The 24,096-nt window shown below is 38.4% G+C and overlaps 1 protein-coding gene across 1 annotated transcript in view; it reads right to left on the reverse strand.

Moving 5' to 3' along the window:
• Positions 1-32: 32 nt before the first annotated feature.
• The window catches only part of AHRR (aryl hydrocarbon receptor repressor), a 65,999-nt gene continuing 41,935 nt past the window's right edge, over positions 33-24,096 (reverse strand). The window contains exons 4-10 of the mRNA XM_075706185.1: positions 11,190-11,279; positions 9,749-9,878; positions 8,148-8,281; positions 6,602-6,801; positions 4,822-4,940; positions 3,731-3,872; positions 33-1,152 (exon numbers count right to left, since the gene is read on the reverse strand). Coding sequence (XP_075562300.1) covers positions 33-1,152; positions 3,731-3,872; positions 4,822-4,940; positions 6,602-6,801; positions 8,148-8,281; positions 9,749-9,878; positions 11,190-11,279 — 1,935 coding nt within the window. The remainder of the gene's footprint in view (positions 1,153-3,730; positions 3,873-4,821; positions 4,941-6,601; positions 6,802-8,147; positions 8,282-9,748; positions 9,879-11,189; positions 11,280-24,096) is intronic.

Here is a 24,096-nt window from a genome sequence, read left to right on the forward strand (position 1 = left end):
TAACATTATAAATATTCCAAATGTTATAAAATCTATTGTAAAAATGTACATTCAGTGGTTTTATGAGGCACAGGACCTGCCAATGTATTTTCAGGGAAGCTCATGTGTACTCTGTTCTGTCCACTGTTGGACAATGGTGGAGAATCCAGGGGCTCACGCTTGATTGCTTGAACCAAGCAGGGGTTTTTAAATTCGCATGGCATTTTAAACACCTCGTTACTCTGCTCTTTCTCCTCCCCTGGACTGGGACTGTAGAAGTGGCCGTAGCATGCTGTGTGTGGCAGGTCGGGCATGCTTTCCAAACACCCAGAGGAGTTCTGAGGGCAAAATGGGGCCACCTCCTTGGTACGTGAACCCTTGCAAGATCTGTTCAGGTTTAGGTTGTTGGGATGATTTGCTACGATGCATTGCCAGTTATGAGGCGTGTAGAGGCAGTGCCTTGGCTTCTGACAAGGTGAGGCTGGCTCACAGAGGTCCGGTTCTGTTTTGAGATGCACTCTATTGGGGTAGCTAAACACCTGCTTTCTCACCGAGCCGTTCTCATCTAGCCAGGCTCGGTTTTGCGATGTCAGGTAGTTGTCAGCAATGTTTTCAGAATCAGAATCGTATTCCATTTTGATAGGCGTCTCCAAGGGAAAGGCTGTGTCATAGAGAGACTCTGAGGATATTAACGGTCTCTGCAGTTTCAGATGGTCCATTGCATAGTTCTCCGCACAACGCTGTTGTACGCCCGAGTAAGACTGGCAGCTTTCTGCACTTCCCCAGTGGGAAGGGCAAGTTGATGCTAAATTTAAGAAACTTTGGTCTCTGTTGTAGAATGATCCAGCTCTCCTGTTGGAACATGTGTTCATTCGCTGGCTCATAGAACAAGAGCTTGAGTTTCTTAAAGTCCAGCTACTGTTTGTGGTGCAGTTGTTTTGAACGCCTAAAACTGGTGTGTTAGAAGTGAGAGGTTCCTCTTGCATAAAACACTCACCGTTTGTATGAGGCTCAAACTTCACTTTTACGTTATCTTGTTCATTTTTTACTGCTGTCCAGTTAAGATGCTTCCACTGGCCCAGAGTTTCAATGGCACTGTTATAGGAAAGTCCCTCCAGGTTTCCCTTCAAACTGGCAAAACTGCTTGGTATCTTCAGTTGTTCATCTTCTTCCCTTTCAATAACAGTAGAAAAAAAATCAGTCAATCAGAGGTTTCTAAATGGATGTTTTTTGGGATACAAACGGAATGGCTCAACATACATTACAAGGAATACCTTATCCTCAACTTAATATGGGACTCTCACGCTCTTGTCCATATAACATTTGCATTTGTTCCAGAGAAAAAAAGAGTGTGCATGCATCTGGGCGTGAATGTGTGTGCACAGCTACCTTTCTGTGGCACTGTTTCATTTAAATTCTGACATGCATTTACTCTTCCATTTCAGGCACACAGTTCACAAAGACCTTAAGTATTGTAGTACTGTATGGTAACTACCTTACACTTTTGTTCTTCCCTTAAAATGTATCTAAATTATATTTGTGTGCAGAAAAATCTAGAGATAAAATGCAAACAGTATCTTAAATGAGGTGTATTTTGTTAACAAGGAATTATTTAGACACATAAGAATTTTCTGATCAAAGTGATTTGAGGGGGAACCATGGGGGTCTTATATTTTGAGAATGCAGAGTTAGCCGAGGAAATAAAATGCCTGAATTAAGTGTCCAGAATAGTCACAGATGTTCATATTGGGCGTAGGTTTGTTTTACATGTCTAAATTCACGTTGTCTTTTGTTTTCTAAGATGGCCAGTGAATTCATTTTCCATGACCTCCAGCTGAAGTACTCAACATTAGTGAACTGCTCTGGCAGAGAAAGTTGCCTGAGCATTTCCATGCCCAATGCAGCAGTTTTCAGAACTTGGGGTCCAAATCTTCAGGTTCAGGATTTGTCTGTAATTCACGAACATGCTGATTCCCAACCAGGCAGGATCAGTGCAACAAACCCACCCCCTCCCTCTCCAGACAAGAAGTGGACATCTCAATAAGAAACTGAGCATGAAAACCTGGAGAGCTAGTAAGGGTTTCAGAATGCCTTTTCCTTAGCTCACTATTAGCAATTTTTTCCTTGGATATGAACTCAATGTGCAAGTATAGGATTTTCCAGTAGAGGGAGTCCATGTTGTTACAAAGAGAGAATGTCCTACTGTAATAAATGTACACCAATAAAGGAGAGTATTTTCTCTCTTTTTTCTCCATTAGGTATCAAATATTTTCAGTCCTTTGCTAAATATTTTTATTGTTATTTTTGATAGTCCTGAGATGCAAATGATATGATACAAGTTTGCTGCAGAACGAGCTTCTCAGGAAATAGTCTAATTGGGAAGCAATGGACTGAACAAAATGCAATAATCACAAAAGCTTAGACCCCCAAATTAAGAATTTTACAGTGAAATAGTATCTAGTGAAAATTCTCCAAAAGAATGTATGTTTCCAGGAATACAACATACATTTTAACAGAAAAAAAAAAGTAGTATTAAGGATGAAGGCTATTGCAAACTATCAGGAGGACAGAACTGAACATAATCTCCAAGGCCAACTCTTGTAACACTTCAGTCTGCAGGAACTATCAAGCACAAAGGAAGGATTTTAACCACTCAGAGGGTAAAAATCTAACTAAATAAACATCAAAGAATGTGCTTAATTACTCAAAAAACAACTTAGAAATAGAGACTTGAATACAAGAAACAGCCCTTTTTAATCTGCTTCTCAATAGCATGGTAAGATGACGTTTGTGCTGTCCCAGTAATGGTAAAGAGTTCCACCACTCTCAGGTGGGAGCTCCTCTGCCATTTACATGGATCCTGGGAGATACGCTGCCTGCAAGTGATATCTACTCTAGAAGTTCAAAGACTTTTTCATTTATTTCTTCCACCTGCAAGGCAGCCTAAAGGAGAAAAACAGTCATAACAGCCATGTTTTTTCCACTGGGCCAGATGGTGGCTGTGTACACCTCCTGGCCCCTGCTCATTCAGTCCACCCTCTTACCTCTTCCCTCAAACCAGCTTGAAGAGATACCTCAACAAGACCCATAGAAACTGGAACAGACAATATCATGGCGGGAAGGAAGAAAAGCCTATTTGGGAGGAAAGGGTAAAACCCAGCGGAGAGGTCCTCTCTGAATGCAAGTCTGTGAGATTAGCTTCCGCTCCAAGGCTGAGCCTACAGCCAACTAGATGTATCTACCTACAAACATACAATGGCTATGAGCATCCCTGTTTAGATTATGTTGAACAACCACAGCTAAAAACATGGGCTGAACTGTCATCCAGGGGAAAAAAAAAAAAGCTTAGCATAATCAAATGTTAAAAAGTAGAAAAAACAAGACACTAAATCAGTGAAGAGTTTCAGCTGCAAAGTAAAACAAAACCCCAAATACATTTTTGTGCAAGAAAGTCAAAACATATTAACAATCAAGCATTTTGGTTTTGAAGTATTCTGTTTTAGTATGTATGCACACTCAACTTCGGAAGAAGAAAAGACTGAAGAAAAGAAATAAATATTGTTTAGGATTATAACAGCCATTTCATATGATCCAAGACAAAAATAGATTTCCATTTCATAAGTAAACTAAGTCCTGCTCATTCAGCTCTTCTCTTAGGTCACTACAGTCTTTTTAAAGACCTCATACAGAAAGAATACATTCATTTTTCTGAAATACGGGGTGGGGGGGTAGTATTGGAAAATATACTTACTTTAACATTTGCTGTTGGGCAAGGACATATTCTGAGCAACCACTTCGATAGAGAAGTTGAGTGTTAGCTTGAACCCAGACCCAGTGATCTTCATTTGTTTGTACTTTGACTAGAGAAATGCCATTTTCTCCATTATTCTTTGCTATACAATTTAAAAGAAAATCTATTTTAATACAAGCAGTATTTAGTATTTTTTCTTACCTAAACTACAGGTGAATGTTCACAGGTTTGTTTGCTGCCCTGGAATCATCAGCATAGGAAAGTACAAGCTAAAATATGTCACAAAACTAGGCAAACTACACTTAAAAAATAAAATTTGAAAAACCTCATGAGGCACTTAAGCTGTAACCAAGGATTTTTCATTATTATTAGTTCATTATAATTTTTCCCTCTCAGTAATAGTACTATACCAACAGGAAAATGTTCATGAAAAATGGGGCTATGACAGAGGAATAGTTTTAAAGAAGTTAAAGGTTTCCAGCAGGTATGACAGAAGGCTGAGTACAACTCTACTCAAGAAGAAGTTGCCCATTGGGGTAGACTCACCATCAAAATTTTATCCATTGTAAAATCTGAAATACAGCATAGGCTCTCATAATATTGCCACAGCCAAACACTGGAAAAGCATGAGTCAAAGCTGCAAGCAAATCATGAGTTTTAAAGACAATACAATCTAATTTTCCTCTGTTTTCTGATCTTTGGGGAAAACTAGCATTTGTAACATGTCATCCAGTTTTCCTCAAAGAGGGATAGATATTGTCATTAATTATTAAGATTTTCACATAATCTTATTAAATTCAGTTCTGCCATTTTTAGGAAAGCATATATTGAGCATTCTTATTTACTATGATTGTTTATATATCTGTAAACTTGGCATCACAGTATTTCTGCCCACTCTGAAATAGCAGACTGATCAGTACGATATTTTGAGGCAGACAATTTTTTTTGCATTTTTTTAAAGAAGGAATTTTAGAGAGGAAAAAAAAAGAGAGCATTGGGACCAAAACCCGAAAAAACTAACAGGAGAAAAGAAAATACAAGGTTCTTTCTCCATAAACTGTATATAATCCAGAAGTACTTAGCAGACACACCTTTGATTTGGTTTTCAGCAATCTGTAACACATTAGTGAAAGCGGCACCTTCATGATGACTGTTTCTTCCATATAATTCTGCTGCTTCACACAGCCCTGAATTACCTTTGGAACTGGAGCTGTAGAGGACAGAAAATGTGGAAAATTCCATGTGAATGAATGGCAACACAGTAAAACCACAGACTCTGAAAGGTGTGATCTTCAAGCTGTTGACCATTAGCAAAGACTTATGGTTTTATATAGTAACTAACACTAAATAATTATGTATGTTTCCTGCATCATTCGGTTGCTCCAACTAGTGTATGACTGGAATTCTGAATTCAATTAAAAGGAATAGTTATATTTAGAACTATTCTGCTCACAACTCACTATATCTGGAATAATAAGTTTCAGCTTGAATTGAGACAAATGTGTATATTCTGCTCTGCCTATTCAAGGTACATTCAAGTTACGTACATCACACTGACCAGCAATGACCTTAAGAGTTAGCATGACTTCAACGTGCAGTAAACGTCATATGATTTGAATTAATTTCTTCCAGTCTTTTGTTCAAAATGCATGTTAGGGCTTGGAAAGGGTGCAAAGTCCATAACACTGCTTTACAAATTTTTCCCTTTTTTAAGACCATCAGAAAAAAAGTGACTATATAAATTTACCCACCATCCCTGGCTAGTATGCTTCAGGCCTGAACCAAAGGAAACACTGAAGTTAAATGCCCGCTTCATTCTTGTCAAATCTTTGGCCACTGTCCAGTCAGTTAGTAAAACTTAAGTAAAGCACCTCTCTTCTAGGAGCTGCATTCCGATCATCAATTAATTTCACCTGGGCCACTGAAAAACTAGCAAGTGGAAATGACTTTCCAACTCTGTTCCAAAAGCCTGCATAGTCCATTATATCAGCCCTTCAGTAATTTAATTCTTGTCAAAAGGATGTATATGCTAGAACCACATTACATGTCTGGATAGTAATCCACACATACATAAGCATATTCTAATTAAAAGCCAAATTACGATGCTGTCAGTCACACTGATGAGCATTTTGCTTCACAGCAATGGACCTTATCACCGTAAGGTTATATTTAACCAAATAAGGGAAAACATAATCCTAGCCCCAAACATCAACTAAAATTCAATCATAGAAGAGTAACGAAAATAAGTGTTAGGAAGGAAATGAGTCTGAACACAAGCTGTCCTGATCTTCTGTGATTGCTACCGAGTGATCAGCCCCAGGCTATTTAGTGCAATTGTAGACTTATGTGTTCATAAGCCTTCTGTTGTAAGATAAATATATACACCAAATACATCTCATTTGACTCTGTGTGAACACACACACATGCACATTCAGCTTTCTGCAGTTTTCCTTTTCCTTTGTTTGCTACCAAAATGCCCAAGTCCAAACAATTGTGCTACTAGAAGGTACTGAAATTTGAGAACTCTTGGTAAAAATGCTTTTTTTTTTCCACTTTTAAAACTAGTAGAATGACTTATTGCATTAGTAACTTCGGAAAGTTAGGAAGAGATCCTAACCTTCCAGTTTTTATATAAGATTATATATATAGTAATATAATACTTAATATGTATTATATATAAAGTGCAATATATTATATTATAACATAGCTATTATGTATAATATCGTTAAATCCAGATAAATTATTCACTTTCCTAAGAAAGAGTTTTTAAAAAGGAGAGTTATTTAGCCTAATTTGTGCTTTTCACATGGTTATTAAACATAAAGCCCATAATATACTTTACTAACTGCTAAACAATTAATTTGAAAATACTTTGTATTCACTGCTCCTGCATCATCAGCTTTGTGTTTTGCTTTCACAAGCAGGCTTTTCATCTTCATCTCTGTCACAGAAGGGAGCAGAAGTGGTACCACAATGCAGAATAAGGACAGCTGAGGTGGCAATACTGTTCCTGATGAGGACTTCTTCCTTTGTCCAAAAAGAAACTTTAGTTTGCCTTGGAACTGCATCGTCTGTTATACAAAAAAACAATAGAATTATCTTAAGCACTTAGTGTATAAACATTTAAAATGCTAATACAACCTATGGACCGTGTTGTTTAACACCAAAACCAGTTTTGAAACAGGGAGAAAAAATAGGAATTTCATTATCTTCATACAGTTTAAACCATGCCACTTCAGAAGTATGGCGAGTGGAGGTACTATCAACAGTAAAATGAGACATTGGAGGCTGGTTTTTGTTTTTTCCTCTTCTGTGTACTTAAAGTAGAATTTCTGCGTTATGTTCTGTTCGCCAAGACAGGCAGCGTATGGTGGTGCAAACAGCTATTTCCTCTGTGCCTCACTCTGAAGCTGGAACTATTATTTTTCCATGCTCTGTTCTCTCCAGTGAGATGGTTCCTGAGTTTCTTTCCTCTTGCCCCTGCACTGGGAAATATATGGACTGGCACAACCCAGGGGCTGTGCAGGCAGACGCCAAGGGAAAAGATATGCCCAAGATAGCCAGATACAAAGTACATAGCTTGGAAGGAACCATCCATCCCTGCCTCAAATCTCCATATAATCAGAAGGCAGAGATCAAGTTAATAGCAAGCTGCTGCCTCTCAGTGAAAAAATTACCTACCACAAAACGACCAGAGAAAAATCAGTCCATTTGAGTTGGGCATTTTCCAGAGCTACAAGATTAAAACAGGGATGCAGAAATGACGAACTGGTACGGCTGTTCAGACCCATAGTCTTCCAGCAAATGAAGCATCTGAGACAGAAGTTGCTTTTCACTGTCTCGTGCTGATCCTCTCATTTTCTTTGCATGTGCCGTACTTTGTCATAAGAAGAAACAGCATTGGTCTTTACTAAGCAAATGGGGAAGTGATTTCTAGAAGTGAGCCACTCCTAGTAAAGATGCTTGAGGAATGTGTGAGAGACTTTCTAATTCTGGTTTTTATTATGAAAGGACCCTTTACAAAAGGGGAAAATGGACCATTATTATTCCTGTTCCTTAAAGCAAATACTTCGTGCTTTAATGTTAATCATTGAAACTCAGGCTTGCCATGCTTGTGCTAGGCCCAGTACAAATTGAGGACAGATATTGTCCAAAAGAGCTTAAAACATAAAAGTTCATAGATTCTTTCAATTTCCAATATTACAATCTTCTCCCATCACTCTTTATACATATTAATAAATGTCTTCATGTGTTTGTTGTTAGTGCACAGCAAATTAAAAGTGTATCCTGTCCATGGCTCTCTACAATATTTATGTTGAATATTTATGTTGAATATTTATGTTGAAATATTTTTCATATGAAGTAATTAAAAGCTAGTATGTCATGACTGCAGTTGTCTAAGTGAAATTATACTTACAAGGAAGCCAGAAGTACTGTCCAACAAGCAGCGAACTCGACAGATGAAACAACGAGTTAAGAAGGAAGAATAATCTGTTGTCGTGCTGTCATTCTCTTGTGCTTTAAACAATTTACTGAGAATATATTCTTCTCCTGGGAACAACAGTGGAGACAATATATATCAGATCACACTAAGAAAGAATGAAGGTGTTCCATAGCCAATTGAAGAAGCTGTTATGGAAATTGCTAAAAATTACTTTATGGAAGGGCGAATATTAAATTGTATCACGTAGAGATACATCTGCACATGCTCTACCAGGAGAAAAAAGAAAAGCTCTGCAATGGCATTCAGGTGAGTTTCTTCAGAAACTTTGATTTTTTAAATATCCTGAGTTTTTGTGATTTTTAATGATGCAACACAGGTTAACAGATGTTGCTGGTTTTGAGATCAGACATTGCAGAAAATACATTAGAAAAGGGAACAAAATAAGGAAAAATGCTAATGCAAGGAAAAAAAGACAAATGAACAGTGGCTGATTAGCTAATGTTCAGCTGTTGCCTCCTTGATTTTTCATGAAACATTTTCCAGTTTTGGACTACAAGTGCATAGCTTTTGAAATATTTATTTCCCAAAAGACACAAGTATTTGTACAGAAGTATGAACTCAGGAACTGAAATTCTCCACTGTATATATTGGGACAAAAAATCCAAATATTTGTAACTTTTTATAGTTTTAAATATTCCTGCACATTGTTTAGTTTGTTTTCTGTGTACTTCCTACAAAATCTTGCGAAGTTCCTCACATATCTGTAAGACTCTTGCAAAACATGGAAACTGCAAGAAATTCTACCAAAGTTTCGTGGCTGTGTTCCTGAGGACTTCACAAAGGCTGATGAAGGATTTCTTGCAAGTTTCTCCCCACCAATCTGGAGGCTGCGCTTCCTCAGTTTCTTTCCTCAGTTACTTCCTCACCTTCTGGTGAAATGCATACATTTTGCTGGGATCAATAATTCTTTATAAAGTTAACAATTTCAACCCCATTGTATTTTCTATAGTTGTGATTTCAGCTTAACGCCTCATGTAGGAGAAGACTTGAGCACGCTTATTCACCTGCCATCCTTGGGGAAATACAGCCTCAGAGGAAAAAGTGCATTGCTAAACCTACTTGTTCTTCTGTAGACTCCTGTCTACATAATTTTGCGTGGGAAAACAAATGGCAGAAAGTGATGTTGCTACTGTGGTACTGTACAGAAATGTTTTGCACGGGATTTTTTTGCATTAATGAGAGGAATACTAATGTCCTGATCAGTGTGAACAGAAGGTCAGTAGGATGAACACTGATGTTGTTCATTCTGCATGGATAAGAATATCCATAGGTACATTAGTCAGAGAAAAATAAGGGAAATACCAACTTTGTAGCTTCAATGGTACACACTACCTTATAAATTTCAAGGATCAGGAAGAAACATCCTCTATGGGACAATAACATTATAAATGGCCACTATGCAGCTTTCCAGTGAAGAATCTGACTTGACGTGGAGCAGACATGCGCGTAGGTGGAGTGCAATTCTACCTCTGTACAGTGGTGCCTATGTTTCCAATCAACATATACAATCCCACCTGTTTCTGCCTGTAGTTGCTGTCCAGACAAAATCTGGGGAGGATTCATGGCCCAGTGCAGTTGTCTACAGAAATCCTGGCGATCATCCACGTGAATGTAGTCATATATGTTTTGGTGCATTACATCAGTCTGAAACAATTACAAGAAGAAACATTTAATTTGTAAGTGTAGTGGGGCAGACACTTATCTTTAGGTTGATGTTTTCCTTAAAATAAAGACTGGTGTAAGATACCTTCAGAGCAAAGACTGATTGAGGGAAGTTATTTCAGAGGCCTCTGTTTTTCGCATCTGCTTTTTGACTTCACATCTTGAAATGATTCTTTTTATTCTTAATTCTTTTGTGCATATACAAATGTGAGTCATAAAAAAGTCCAATTGGCAGCCGGTGACTAGTGGCATCCCCCAGGGTTTGATGCTGGGACCAACCCTGTTTAATTTCTTGACTCGTGAATGACGGGATAGAGTCCACTCTCAGCAGGTTTGCAGAGGGTACCAACTGGAGTGAGCAGGACAGCTACTCAGATCTTGATGGGCTGTGAAAATGGGCTGACAGCAACCTCAGGAAGTTCTACAAAGGCAAAGCTCTCTAATTTTGGGTACCCCAGGAAAAGAAAGATATTAGCATGCAAAAGTGAGCCCAGGAGAGTGCTACCAAGACACTTAAGAGGGCTGGAGCACATGACATATCAGGAGAGGAAAGAACAGGGTTTGTTCAGCCATAAGTACAGAAAACTTGAGTAAGAACTTACTGCTGTCTACATCAACCGAGCGAGCGGGTATAGAGAAGACAAAGCCCGACTCTTCTCAGAAGAACAAAGTGGGAGGACAAGAAGCAACAGACAGAATTTGCAACATGGGAAACTGGGACATGATATAAGTGAAAAAAATTTATGGTCAGGGTAGTTAAACACTGAAACATGTCTTCCAGAGGGGTCATAGAAACTCAAAAATTGACTGGATGAGTCTCGGATCAACCTGCTATAACTGGATCTGCTTTGAGCAGGAGGTTGGACTGGATGACCTCCAGAGGTCCTTTCCAAATACATGGTTCTGTTATTCTATGACTTTAAAATATATTTATTATGCACAGGCAACCAGTCTAAAATAGCAGCGTCTTGTACCGAAATTGAAAGGAAACTTCTAGCTAAATCTTATTTTTATCATGTTTCTGTTAACAAAAGCTTTACAAAAGGAACAACATTACAAAGAATTCATCTTCACCTGTCAGATCACACATACACAAAAAAAAGAAAATTAGTCTGAAATGGCATAGTAAAATAAATTCATTTCAGTGATAGTGTATGCCTAATCAGCAGTAGAAGGATAGGGCAAAACAACGTAGAGTGCTGCATTTTAGAAAGCCAGTTAGCAGGATTGACTACCAGAAAGTCATTACAATGACAGTGACTAAGTATTCTAAATATTTGTGAATGTATTTACCTGATGAAACCCTAGATAGTCCACAATCGTTGATGACGCATAAAATATCATTCCATCTGCACTCACCACCAACGCAAAACCGTTCAGTGACTAAAGAAAGGAAAATAAAATAATTAAAAAGATAATCAGAAAGTAAAGATGGGTATAAAATGTAATAATTTTAAGAATATTCTAGATATGGAAAAAACACTCTGCAAAAAAGTGGGACATCACATTTTTGCAGAAAGGCCTTTTTTTCCTAACATGAAAAAATGAATAAAATCTGGAACATGCTTTTTTCCTTTTTTCAAAAAGTTAGTATAGCTAATTACAGTGTAACTACCATATTACATTACTAGTTTATTATCTACTTTAATTTTTTTCATTAATTCATATAATTAAAAGTTTAATAGCAAGTTTCAACTCCTTTTTTTCTTTTAATTTAAAACATCACATTCCATAATAATTGCTTTGAATTTATATGCATTGATACATATAGATAATATAATAATCTCCAACAAGAAAATTAAATAGATGTGCTGTTGTAGCTATGACTTTAAAACTGGGCATGTATTTTAAAGTATGGCTATTTTCTTAATCTTCTATAAAATACATACTTAGCATAATTGCATAAAAGCAATGAATATAAAAAGTGGGCAATAAACACTGATATACACCCATGTTTAGTCTAGAAAAAAGCTAAATTAATTCTCATAGATTCAGTGATGCAAGGAAAGCAACCAGAGAAATCAAAAAATAAAAGTAAGTATTAAATGAAATACATGATGTAAACATTAAGATCTATCATGCTGCATGCAGACTGACTAATTTTGCCTCTCTTCCTGTGATAAGGATTCAGTAACATATCTTCACTCCAGCAGGCTTGCATTCCAAGGTAGTTTAGATGATCCTTTCATGTGATGGTTTTGAGGTCTTTTGAGATTACAGTTCAAATAGGTGCTGATGAAATAGTTCGATATTATTATTATCCTTGCTTCACCTTTCTCTCAATTTACTCTTGTAGCGATATGCCTATTAATCCTGGGTTAATACTGAAGCACAAGGAGGGCAGATTTTCAATTGCTCAGTAACCAGATACACTGACATATTTGTGTGAGCTTGGTTCTCTTTTCGGTTCCTAAATAAGGACCAGATTACCAAGACTGCTCGAAGCCTGTTCCCACTGTGACAATGGTGGGCAGCATTTCAAGAGTTCAGTGCACAATAGGCTGACCTCCTCAGAAGATTTGGCCCCAATCATAAATGTGGAGCACCTTTGGAAACATGGCCCAGTGGGACCATACATGGCCAGGGCCTCTGTGCCTCAAAGAACCTGTGAAACGGTGACTGGAAGAATGTAGAGGAGAGACTGCAATGGCTCACCTATGTTTGGAAAGAGCTGTAGCAGCAACTGATTCAATCAAGACAATGCTAACCATGAGTCATCGCTAAGAATAGTCAAGGACAAATCGTGTTCAGCTCCAGGTCAACTCCATAGATACAGATCCTTTCCAGAATAACTGTTATCTCTGCCTAGTTGGGTTTGTGTTGAGCACTAGTTATCCCTGTCGACTCTTGAAGCACAAGGAGGTGCTGGAATGGTGCTATTTTCTGCTCTAAATAATGCCCAAATTCATCCCAGCACCTCATCAACCAGAAGACGATGCATCAAGATTTCTACATCTTCACATCTGTGCTTTTCAGTGCGCTGAGAGGAGTCTCCATAGATGGTATCTGTCATATCCATTTCCAATGTCAACTGGAGACAAGAAAGCATTTTTGGCATCTTGTCTCTTTGGACTCATCTTCACAGCAATGGAACCATCAGTGATGTGCTGTTAGAAATTTTATTACACTTGAACATCTGGCAGGCCTTTTAAATTGGACAGACTAAAACTTTCCACAAAGATAACGTAGGACATTTAAGGGAGCTCCTTCGTGTCTGTGGCTGTTACCACGCACGTTCCAAAAGACCTCCAGTCCTGCCCGTGCAGCCAGGGCAGGTAGAAATTAAGAACATTAAAGAAATATTCTTAATTAAAGAAATGTTCTTAACTTATGCAAATTAATGCACCAAGCCCTATCTGGGAAGGCTTAAAAAATGGCCACAAGATCTGAATATGATCAAAGAATCTCATACAGTATCATGCTGAACATCCTTAAAATGTGCCTTCCATTGTCCTGCAGGCAAGCTGGAGTTTTTCAGCCCCTGTAGGAAATAGCCAGGGAGCACGTGCCTTTACCAAGGATTGCTTTTATGAATCAAGAAATAAATACCCCTATTCGAATCTTCTTCATCCAACATATTGGTACATACTCTTCAGGCCTAGACACATACCCTAGGAAATCAGTCTTTAAAAAATGTAAAACTTACTCCTTCACAGTGGAAGGCAGGCAGGTTTTCTTTAACACAAGTTTTTCTTTCACAAAGCCAGAGTCGGGCTGGACCAGGGGTAGCAGTTTGTAAAAACGAGAAGGAGAAATGGGACCATGTGTATTTCTAAGGGTTCAGATCAGTGGACTGGCAGCTACATCTGTGAAACTGGAGGAGGTATTAAGGAAGAGTGGGAGGGAGCAAGAGGAAAGAAGTGGAGGAAAAGTTCAAGGAGCCATGTGTTTAGGTGAAGCCAGAAACAAGTATGGATTTGAGGGAGGTATGTAAGTGAAGAGAATTACAAACTTCCCCTGCTTTGTTTTTGTTTTGTTCTCAAAATACTGATGTCCTTTCCTGAGTTAAGATCTCTTAACTAAGTATCGCCTGGTTTTCATGACCCCAAACTCAGACATCAGATGCTCTGCCCTGCAGGCAGGAAAAGCAAAACCCACTTTGGTGCAACAACAACTTTTGTGGAGCCACATGAATCTATTGAGGATTAACAGAAATTCCATGTGTCTAAACCTCATTTTAGCTGGGAAACCTGCTGCTTCAACCACACTAAAAAGAGACAAGCTGGACATGGAGTAAAACTTCATAATCAGTGAGTCTTACCCATGACTGCAAATTTTTCTCTTTTCTCAATACTACCCTAAAGTGCAGTTCAGTGTAAAGCCTGACATCTGTAGCACAGAGGACCCTGAATTGAGTCAGAGTTGGGCTGAGATTTATACTCTTCTTACCTACTCACCACAGCTGGGAAAAAGGAAGAGAGTTTTTGCTAGCCCAGATCTGGTACATCAGAAGTAGGTAGTAGTGATTGCAAATCAGTAGAAAAGACCTCTTCTGACCTCTCAGATAAATATCTCAGGTATCATATACAACTCCATACTAAAGCCCTTTACAGTAACACTGCATAGAAATTTCCATTATTCTGGCCAGAATCCTGGTGATTTGTTAGACTGAGTGGAAGAGAGAGACAGCTTCAGTCCATGAGGACAAACAAAAACTATTCCCAGCTTTTTTGTTCTAAGTTACCAGGTCTCACATTAAACAGGACAACAAAGTATATGGTTCCACTTATGATTTTAAACATTCTCAGTTGCTGAAATAAAATCCTCAGCAACAGCTTTCTCTCATTCCCAGTGAACGGGAGGCTGCACTGGTGTGCTGTGGCAGAACCACAGCAGCCATCCGCCTGGGTTGTTGATAACCTGGGGGGAAGAAAAGGGAAAGAGGACACGGACCAGCCTCAAATCCATAAAGGCAGGTCTCCTCATTTCACTTGATTCCTTTCACTGGAAATAATGGAAAGCCTAAAATAGGGCTCTTGGATTTAGAGGAGGAAATAACCGAGCTCCACAGCTCGATGTCAATGTTATTTGCTTTGTGTACAACTGGTGTATTTTAATCAATAAAGTCCACTGGCATCCTATCACAATTTTTAGCAATTTGCATATACTTATACAAGCACACAGGGACGCGCTCACACATAGAAACACACACAAAGATGTTAGCGTGGACATTAAAATTTTTGCAACACAAAACAACTAAGTTCAAATTTACAAAAAATACATGGTTGTAAACTGCCATTTGGTAAACCGTATGGATTCAATGACAGATGGAATTTCTAATCCAGGATAATAGCTGAAACATGTGAGACAGACTTAAGTATGTATTGTGAACATTTGTTTGTTTGTATTTGGCTTTTTAAGAACACTTACATGAGTTTTCTACATTGTACTTAAAAAATGAAATGAGGTGGTTTTTTTCCCCAAATGGAAAGAAAAAAAAAAAAAAAAAAAGAGCTTGGCACCAGACAGGGGCCTGTGTTCTTTTGAAAAAACATGTACATCCAATTATGTACTCACGAAAAGCTGCACCTGCTACTGAAACAAAAAACAATTAATCTGTCAGTTCAAAGAAAGTACGACATTATTTTGGTGCCCGCAGTAGCTGTGAGATGAAAGTTATCAGTTCCTTCCATTAAGAAGGTTTCGAAACATTATTAGTCAAGAGGTTCTCTTTGGGAATGAAGGCAAATATTTTGAGGAAGATAGGACTTCCTTTGGCAAGATCCTTTATATATCCTGATATTTTTTCTGGTCCCATAGCAGAAAATCAGCCAGCAAATACTTCAAAGATATTTTGGTCAAGGTCATGGCATAGTAAAAATAAGGAGGGGAGGGGAGGGGAGGGAAAAAAAAAAAAAAAAAGAGAGAGAACAAGTTCCAAGCCACATTTCTCTTATTACTCTTCCTTGAAATAAAGGAAAATTCACTAGCATTAGGTCTCCAGAGACCATGTTACTATGGTTACTAAAGTACAACAGTCAAGGCCTGCAGCCATGCCTTGCTTTGAACAGATTTTCAAGTCACGCAACTTGGGTACTAAATTTCCAGGGTCAGTTGGCTCGCAGTTTATCTGGAACAGTTTCATTTAATAGTGGATCGCTGGGTTTTTGCATCCTATGTGGGATGGGGCCATTTTCTGGTGATCTAAATAAGTAGCTATTTAAAAACTCTGGAAATGATATACTCATTCTTGTCTTATGAATATTAGGAGGAAAATGCAGACAGTTAATGTGTCTTCTGTCTTTAACTGTATTGTTTAGTGAATCAGTATTTCTTTCCACTGGTGTTTTTAGGACTCATAATTGCCCTTCTCAAAAATCCCTGTGGGATCCCTGAGGTTCTCTTTATAAATCAAAAAAAAAAAAAAAAAAAAGAAACTCTTGCAGAACCCTGAAATAAAACCCCGCATAAAAGACTATTCAGAAATACCGTATCTGGTGACATCAGAATATGGCTTTTGCTCAAGTACAGTATCTCTTAGCCCTCTGGACTCTTATGTATTTCTCTGGTATCTACAAAGCAACTTCAAAAGGAATATTTCTGTGAGTAAGCACTATTTCGTGCAAAGGGGGAATGGCAGAATTGTTTTTAGCATTCAATTTTGATCAAAGGCTTGCATGAACTGCTTAGTTTTCAGGCAAAAGAAACAAAACAGAAGATGAATATCCATCATTTGAGCCAGAGGAAGAAGTAAATCCTACAGGCTGAAGCCTACAGCCATAGGTTTATATGGGAAGCCTTTCGGAGGGAAAGTGTTCGATCTGATTGATTGGTTTTCATAGACAGCAGAAAAGGTTCTTTTCAAATACACAGAAATACGTACATATGAACACTATGCCCCTTTCACTCTTCTTGTCTTCCCAGATAAAATGAAGTTCATGTTCCTGCCTGTCTCCTCGAGCCTGGATATCACTTGAGGCTCCTTGAAGACAGTATGGAAATTCAGCACCTAGTGCTGTGCTACCCAGACCAGGGCCTGGCAAAATTTTCAAAGATCATTCACATAGGCAGAAGAATTTGAGCCCTGGCCCTCCCACTTACTGTTGGAGGGAACAGCTGTGCCATCTGAAAGGCATGGATGATTATGAGCCATTCAGCTGGTGAAAATTTCTCGTTATTCCATTTTTCAGTATCCCATCACTTCCACCAATGAATTAGGGCAACTTCGGAGATATACTTGGTTTTATATGTGTCCTCAGTCTAATGAGGGAGCTGGAATGCTGTGTCCCGTCAGGAGGCAGCAGACAAAACTGGCCTCCTGGAAATCAGTAAGGAAAATGTAAGTCGTTGGACTCTGGTAATTGTGAGCTATAAACCTTCAAGAAAACACAGTAGTTCCCTGGAGGGTGAGATTATAATGCGTGCATGCATGTAAATGCATTTTAAACCATGGTGATGTTGGTTTTGGTATGCTTGATATGTAATAAGTATTGGATGCAACCAAGAACTACTTTGCCTTTAAAGTCGTTTTGATTGCATGATGCAAAATTGTAAATGCAGTTTTTCTTTCCTTATACTTTCCTTCCAAGCTAAGCTTTTGTAACAAAGCTTGCTTAGTCTGTGTCAAGTCCTTGGGGTAGGGCCTCTCTTCTTTACTATATGCATGAACCGCTGGCCTCTGATGAGCCCAGTGCCTCAAAACCAGCCACTCTGCCCAAGATGGTACAGAGAAAGAAGAGCTGTATGCAGACTGATCTGAAGCATCGTTTGACTTTGTATGTGCAGAAAGTTGACGTGGTGCACTCTGGAAAGAGATACATGCCAATTGAATCCCATTGTTTTCACGAGTACTAAGCACTGGAAATGAGAATACAGACTGTGCTTCCACAGCGGAGCAGTACTAGTGACTAATAGCTTAAGGACAGGTTAGGGAAAGTTTTGTTGCTGCAAAAGTGAACTCATGGGTCACACCAAACACCTCAGTACAAATTTGTTATATAGCATATTGGTTTAGAATTATTAACACCAACAATGCTTGCTATTGATAGCAAGGTTTGGTGGATTTTTTCGTGTCTAATTGTAAAAAGTCCATGATTCTTTCCATTGCATTACCAAGAAGATTTCATATGGGAAGTGAGTATATGAATACTACCTGAGATTACTGGACAATGTACAAGTACTGGAGACTATTTATAGTAATCTAAAGAAGAATAATATTCAAATCATTAATTCTAAAATTGTCAGAAAAAAACATGTTTTATTTATTAATACATAGATATATGTATCATGATTAGTGGATATGCTAGTGAGTACTTGGATGAGTAATGTGTCATTTACCTTAGCAATTATCATGAAAGGATACTAAAGTATGACATAATCTTGTATATCTTTTCCTTCAGCCTCCTCATTAATCATGATGTTGAATTTAAAATAGTGCTCTACCAGTAATGGAACCCTACTGTCAATGCTCTTTCACAAATACTATGTCCTGGACTACACTTGGAAACAGAAACAATCTTTATATTGATTTATGCAGTTTCTCATTTCACTTCCTCAAAAGCAGATGTTGTATTCACAGATGGAAGCAAAGCTGGGGCAATATCATATCTTAGTGCAAGTTCAGCCCTTCATTCTTTCTGAGTTCTGCAGCTGCTCTGGGCTTTTCAGTCTTCTCTTCAACAATTTCAATATAGAAAATGCAAGCCTGATTAATTCCATTTGAGAAGACTCAAAATGAAGCATTAATTGCTCACTACTCTGCACTTGTAATAACAAATTTAGTTAGGTAGCCTTTGCAATAACAAATGTAGTAAGATTACCCATTATCTTCCACAGAAATAACTTACTGAAAAGCGTCTTGAGTAATATTTATCCAACATGTTGGACAATTAGACATATGTAAGTACCAAATGTCTGGAATTTTTTTTCAGTGTTATTTACATGTAAGTGTATCAAGTCCTGAAGAGAAGAAGCTGTCATAATATTCCATCCACAGCTGACTTTTATTTGTACTTGCAAACTGTTAACGAGCATGAATGGCAGACATCTCTTTCTGCAAGGAATCAAAACCTAAAGAGACAGTATTGTAGCCTATATACTGTAAACAGAATGTGATGTCCTAATTTCAGAGCACTATTTTTCTGTGTATTTAGCACTACATATCACATTTTGTAACACAGAACTCTTTCAAGGGGTGCGGAGGAGAGCAAAACAATTTGTATTTCACATTCTGTTCAATAATGTATGCTAAACCAGCTTTTTTAAACACCATTTCAGGTCCGTGGATTTTTTAGGGAGTGTGGCATTCCTGAATTTGACTCTGGGAACTGTCTTGCTGTGCTAGTTATCATCTTATGCATGTTTTGTATCCTATAAGTATCCTGTATAAAACACACCCTGTCCCACACTTGCAGCAGGTGTGAATTCTGCTATTAATGTGTTACACTGACCCAGAGAGGTAAGCAACACTTTCTTCAATCTAGATATTAAGTGGGTGACAGTGGATTGTCTGGAAGGAGGTAAGGATGGAAAGTTAGAGACAACTCCTCTAAGCAGCAGCAACGACTGCAAATCTTAAGCTGAGTTATAGACTAGATGAACCCCTCCCCAAGGCCCTTCTGCAAGCCCCTGCTTTAGTTTGAGCAGACATTTGTTTTCTTATTGCTAAAAAAAAGCCCAGTCTCAGTTACTGAAAAATTCTGGGAGCACTGCAGTACTGGGAGGAGGGGGGAAGGCGTAAAACATGTTGCGGAAAGTGCTTGCTGTTGGTCACCATCAGCTTTTGTAGCTAGGAATTCCTGGAACAACTGCAATTACAATGGGATACAAAAACTCTCTCGTTTTTCTTTTTTCTACTCATAAAATGTCAGGGACAGTTAAAATCAGAATGATGTTGATTTCTTTTGAAGTTCTTGGAACAGGAACAGAACTATTTGAAGGGTGCCTATCTGTCCTCCTGTCTCCAAATCAATACTATATCCTTGCTAATAGGAAACAGTACATTTAATGGTCAACGTTATGCTTTTTAATAGCAGCTTTCTTTTCAGTTCAAACCCGTCAAGTAGATTATTCGAGTTTTATAAACTGAGGTAGGCAAAAAGTAAAATTGAAATGTACTCAATATTTCTAGTAAAATATGTAAGTTTTACTTTTGAAACCTTCATAACAACAAAATAAAATCACTGCAAATTTGCAAAAATTCTTAAAATGACACACAGTCTTGCCTGGACCTGCTTTCTTGCTCATCACTTCACCTTACTGAGGAAATAGCAAGGCTGCAGCTCATTAGCTTTTCTGAGTTGAGAATGAGAAATATACTGGAAGCAAGTGTCAGCTGTAAATGCAGATTAGGCTACTAATTTATAATTTCACTGCAGCCAGTTGAAGACCAGTTAAACAATGTAAGATTGCAATTATCTATGATAATAGGCATTATTTAAAGTGTATTTCTATTTCTTTTGAGGGTTGGGTTTTTTTTTTTACAGTACATGACACTGCCCCAAAAGCAAACACTGATAAAGAAACTTGTATGGAAGGAACAGTGTGTTACAATTGCCTTCATTACTTGAATGCAAGATGTCCAGTTCTAGTAGCAGACTAAATCCCAATGCATCTGTACGATGCAGCACTCCCATACAGATATTGAACCTATTGATTGGCAAGAACGGTTGCCAAGGGTTAGCTCTGAAGTCAGTGAGAAAAAAGCCTAACTGAGCTGAAATGGGAGAATATGTTTTGTTGGGGAGGAAGTCACGTGGCCGCTGGACCGTCTCCAGAGGCACCGAAATAGCCTGAGCAGGAACAGAGGAAGCGCCTGTGAAAAGTGAGCTCGGGTGGAGTTGGCTGTGATGAACAGTCTGGAGACAGCAACAGCTATCTTAAATTCAGATCCACATCTGGTCTGTACCCAAAGCTTATTGATTCTCTACCTTAATGCTGCTGATGGACAGCTTCTCCGTTCACCGGTACACCTAAAATTTCTCAGCCAGGCCTCCTCATATGACAGCAGGTTTGCTTCTGCCCCGACAAATGGAAGCCAACTTTTCTGATGCCAGTGCAAACCAGAGAGGATGCTGACTGTCTCTCCTCGCTGCCCACCTGCACTGGCTGCCTGCTCATCCTTCTCTATCACATTAAACACAAGCTGCTTGTCCTGATTTTCTGATTTGCTCACAGCTTGCTCCCCTCCCGATTATACTCTGTCGTTTCATATCGGAGAAGCTAAGTACTAACTCTCATCAGTCCAATGTTACCCTTACACATATACAAGATTTGAAAACAAGCACTTAATGGTGTTTCCTATTTTGCTAAAAGGCTCCATGCAAGCCTCTGCAGGGGTAACTGATTTTTCTCCTTCAAATCCCTCCTTAAAACTCTTGCAAAAGTCCTGGCAAAGGTCAAGCTGCTCATACACTATGAGTACTGGCAATCAGGGTTACCATTTTGTTCATTATTTCCACACACCGTGTTGCCCATCAAAATGCATCTTTCATCACTTGTTTCGTATTTAGGCTGCAAATCTGAAGGGAGGGGATCACATCGTTTTGTTTCGCTCTGCCCTTCTGTCAAGCCGGAGGGTGCCACCGCCTGTATTTCAGAAACCTCAGCGCTGTGGCAGCATTGGGATCATTACAGTCGTAACAGTAGCACTAAGGACTGGAGGAGAGATCAAATGGTATTTAGAGGTCACAGACTTTTCTGTCCAGATTTGTTTGAGAAGAAAAAAAAAAAAAAGAAGAAAGGAATAAGCGAGAACATTAGTTATTTGTTTAAAGGGCAACAGAAAGGATATTTTTTGCACAAAGTTGTGGCCATGCCAAATTTCAAGTCTGGATTTTAGAAATATGCCTATTTGCAAAGAAAAAAAGGGGACCAGGGCCTCTGAAATGTTCCTTTGTGTTTTGCCTGCGCCTGGCAAGAAGAAAGTGAATGTACGCATGTGATAAAATGGCAAGTTAGTCCTGACCCCATTTATGGCTTTTTTTTTCATGGATAAATTCTGTGTAAGTCATCCCAAGTGACAAATGTCAGCTTAAATCATGTCATCTGAATTACTGGGAGAAGGTTCATGTTTGAAAACAAAGGAAAGCAAAAGGGTTGTTTGGGTAACTTTTAAAAGTTGTATGAACTGAAAAAGAAAATGCACTGAGACGCTGAGCTTTTTATGAGAACTTCCTATTTTGATGGCCCCATTTTAAACCAGTAGATTAAAAGGTGAAGCATTGTATCATCATCTAACAGGATTTACTTTAGAAGGACTGTACTAAGAGAGTCAGCACAGTTGGAAGCTGAAAAGGAATTCAAGACCAGAATAAATCAAAAAGTCTCTCTCTACCAGCTTTTGATTTCTGAAGCCATGCCTTGGTCATAGCCCTGTATAACAACCACACACTTTTGTCTGACTCCCAATTTTCCTTTTCAAGTTTAAATTAAAAAATAACAGGAAGAGTAAAATCTCTTGCTCTCAGACTGAAATTCAAACTGGAGTACCTTTTTCAAGAGCACAGTTTTATCAAGTACTGATTACACAAATCAGTTTGGAAGGAGGAAGTGGAATTAGACTATCAAGTTTAAAAAAATTACAGGAAACCAAATGGGAAGAGGGTTTCCTATGTTATTTCCTTATGCAGAGTGAAGAACAGCACCAATAGGATGTTTTCTAATGTATCATTTTCCAATTCCCTTGGAATGAAACTTGAACTCTATCTAGTTTAGGCTGTTAGTAGAGGCCACCTGGAAATACCTTTCAGTGCCAAAATGTGCACATACACCTCTCTGTTCAAAGCAACTCCCAGAAACCTTGTCATTTGCAGCCACTTTTAAGGTAACGACATAATGTTAAATAATATGCTTTGAGTTTGCATTGTATGAAATCCTGAATCCTTTACTTAGATAAAAAAGTCTGACTTTCATTGGTTTTGATTAAGAAGACTTGGGCTCTATTTGGTATTAAAGCTAGTGAAAAAAAATCTCACTGACTTCAGTGGGAACTACCAAGCAAGAATCAAAATTTTCTATTCACGATAGTGCCCAAATCTGTGATATGGAACTAAGAAATAGTATATAAAGGACTTGTCTGTGGGATAAACTGCTTATACCACATTATGCTATTGCTTTGCACCAACAGTCAATTCCAAGCACAAATGCTGCTCGTTCAGTAACTAGATACCTGAGTTGTCTCACTAGTCATGTTACTTACAACTCAAATCACCAAAATTCATCTGCTAAATGGTAGAAGAAAAGTATGCCTACAAAACACAGAAGCTCAGTTTGAGAAATCCAACTTTAGATGATTATGTAGTTAATGTAATGAAGCTAAGATTATTGATACTACTGGAGAATTATAAGGGCCAAACCACCAAAACTAGCTTTGACTGTTTTTCTCCACTTCTGAAGACAGACATGATTTTGATGAAGTTTTTTTTTTTTTTAATTAAAGAAAAGACAATAAGCCTGTGATTTTAAGATATTTTTTAAGATGCCAGGCATCTCACAGTCCTTGTCTAAAAAATTTAAATAAGTAAGTTGTAACTGTAGTGCTGTTTAGGAAGGGTGGAGAATAAGACCTTTGCCATAGATTAATACACAAAATGTCAATAATTCACTTTTTCTGCCATTGGTGAAAACTAAGAGGTCTGTCCTGTGTTTGGCCGGAGGAAACAAAGTCTCTTTCGTATGCACAAGGAAATTCCAAAGCATTCAGCAGCCTGCTGCTAAGCATATACACTGAGTGTACAGGTCTCCTGGGCAGTCTTATGACATGCTAAAATGAATAAAGATTGGCGTAGTTACCACCAGATGCTCCGGAAGGGTGGAGTGGACTGCAGAACCAGGGAGGTGCAGATGTTCCCATTGAAAGAGCAGGTGATTTCAGCATCGGAGCAATGCCGTGGAGGCTTTTGTAAGGGAGCCTGTTGTCACTGTGAACTACGTACAGAAAAATAGGCTATGGATTTTTTCTCTTCAGCGTGCAGACATGTTGAGCCTGCAGCCACCCTTCTGGGTTGTAATTCAAATTATGCCTGAAAGGTCCTTGCATTTCTTACTCCTACACATGGATTTTATAGTGAAATAGCAACCAAATCCAATACCTTGTTATTTAGCCGTATGTCATTACTTGTTTTCAGCAGGAAAAAGGTAACTTGGGCATGCATAGCTACCTATCTCTGCTCAGGAAGAGTAAGTGTACAGTGTCACTGAATAAGAAATACTGGGATAGTATGATGACTGACACCTTCAGTGCAGCCATAAAGAAAAACAT

The sequence above is a fragment of the Pelecanus crispus genome, chromosome 2 (assembly GCF_030463565.1).
Source record: "Pelecanus crispus isolate bPelCri1 chromosome 2, bPelCri1.pri, whole genome shotgun sequence".
Taxonomy (NCBI): Eukaryota; Metazoa; Chordata; class Aves; order Pelecaniformes; family Pelecanidae; genus Pelecanus; species Pelecanus crispus.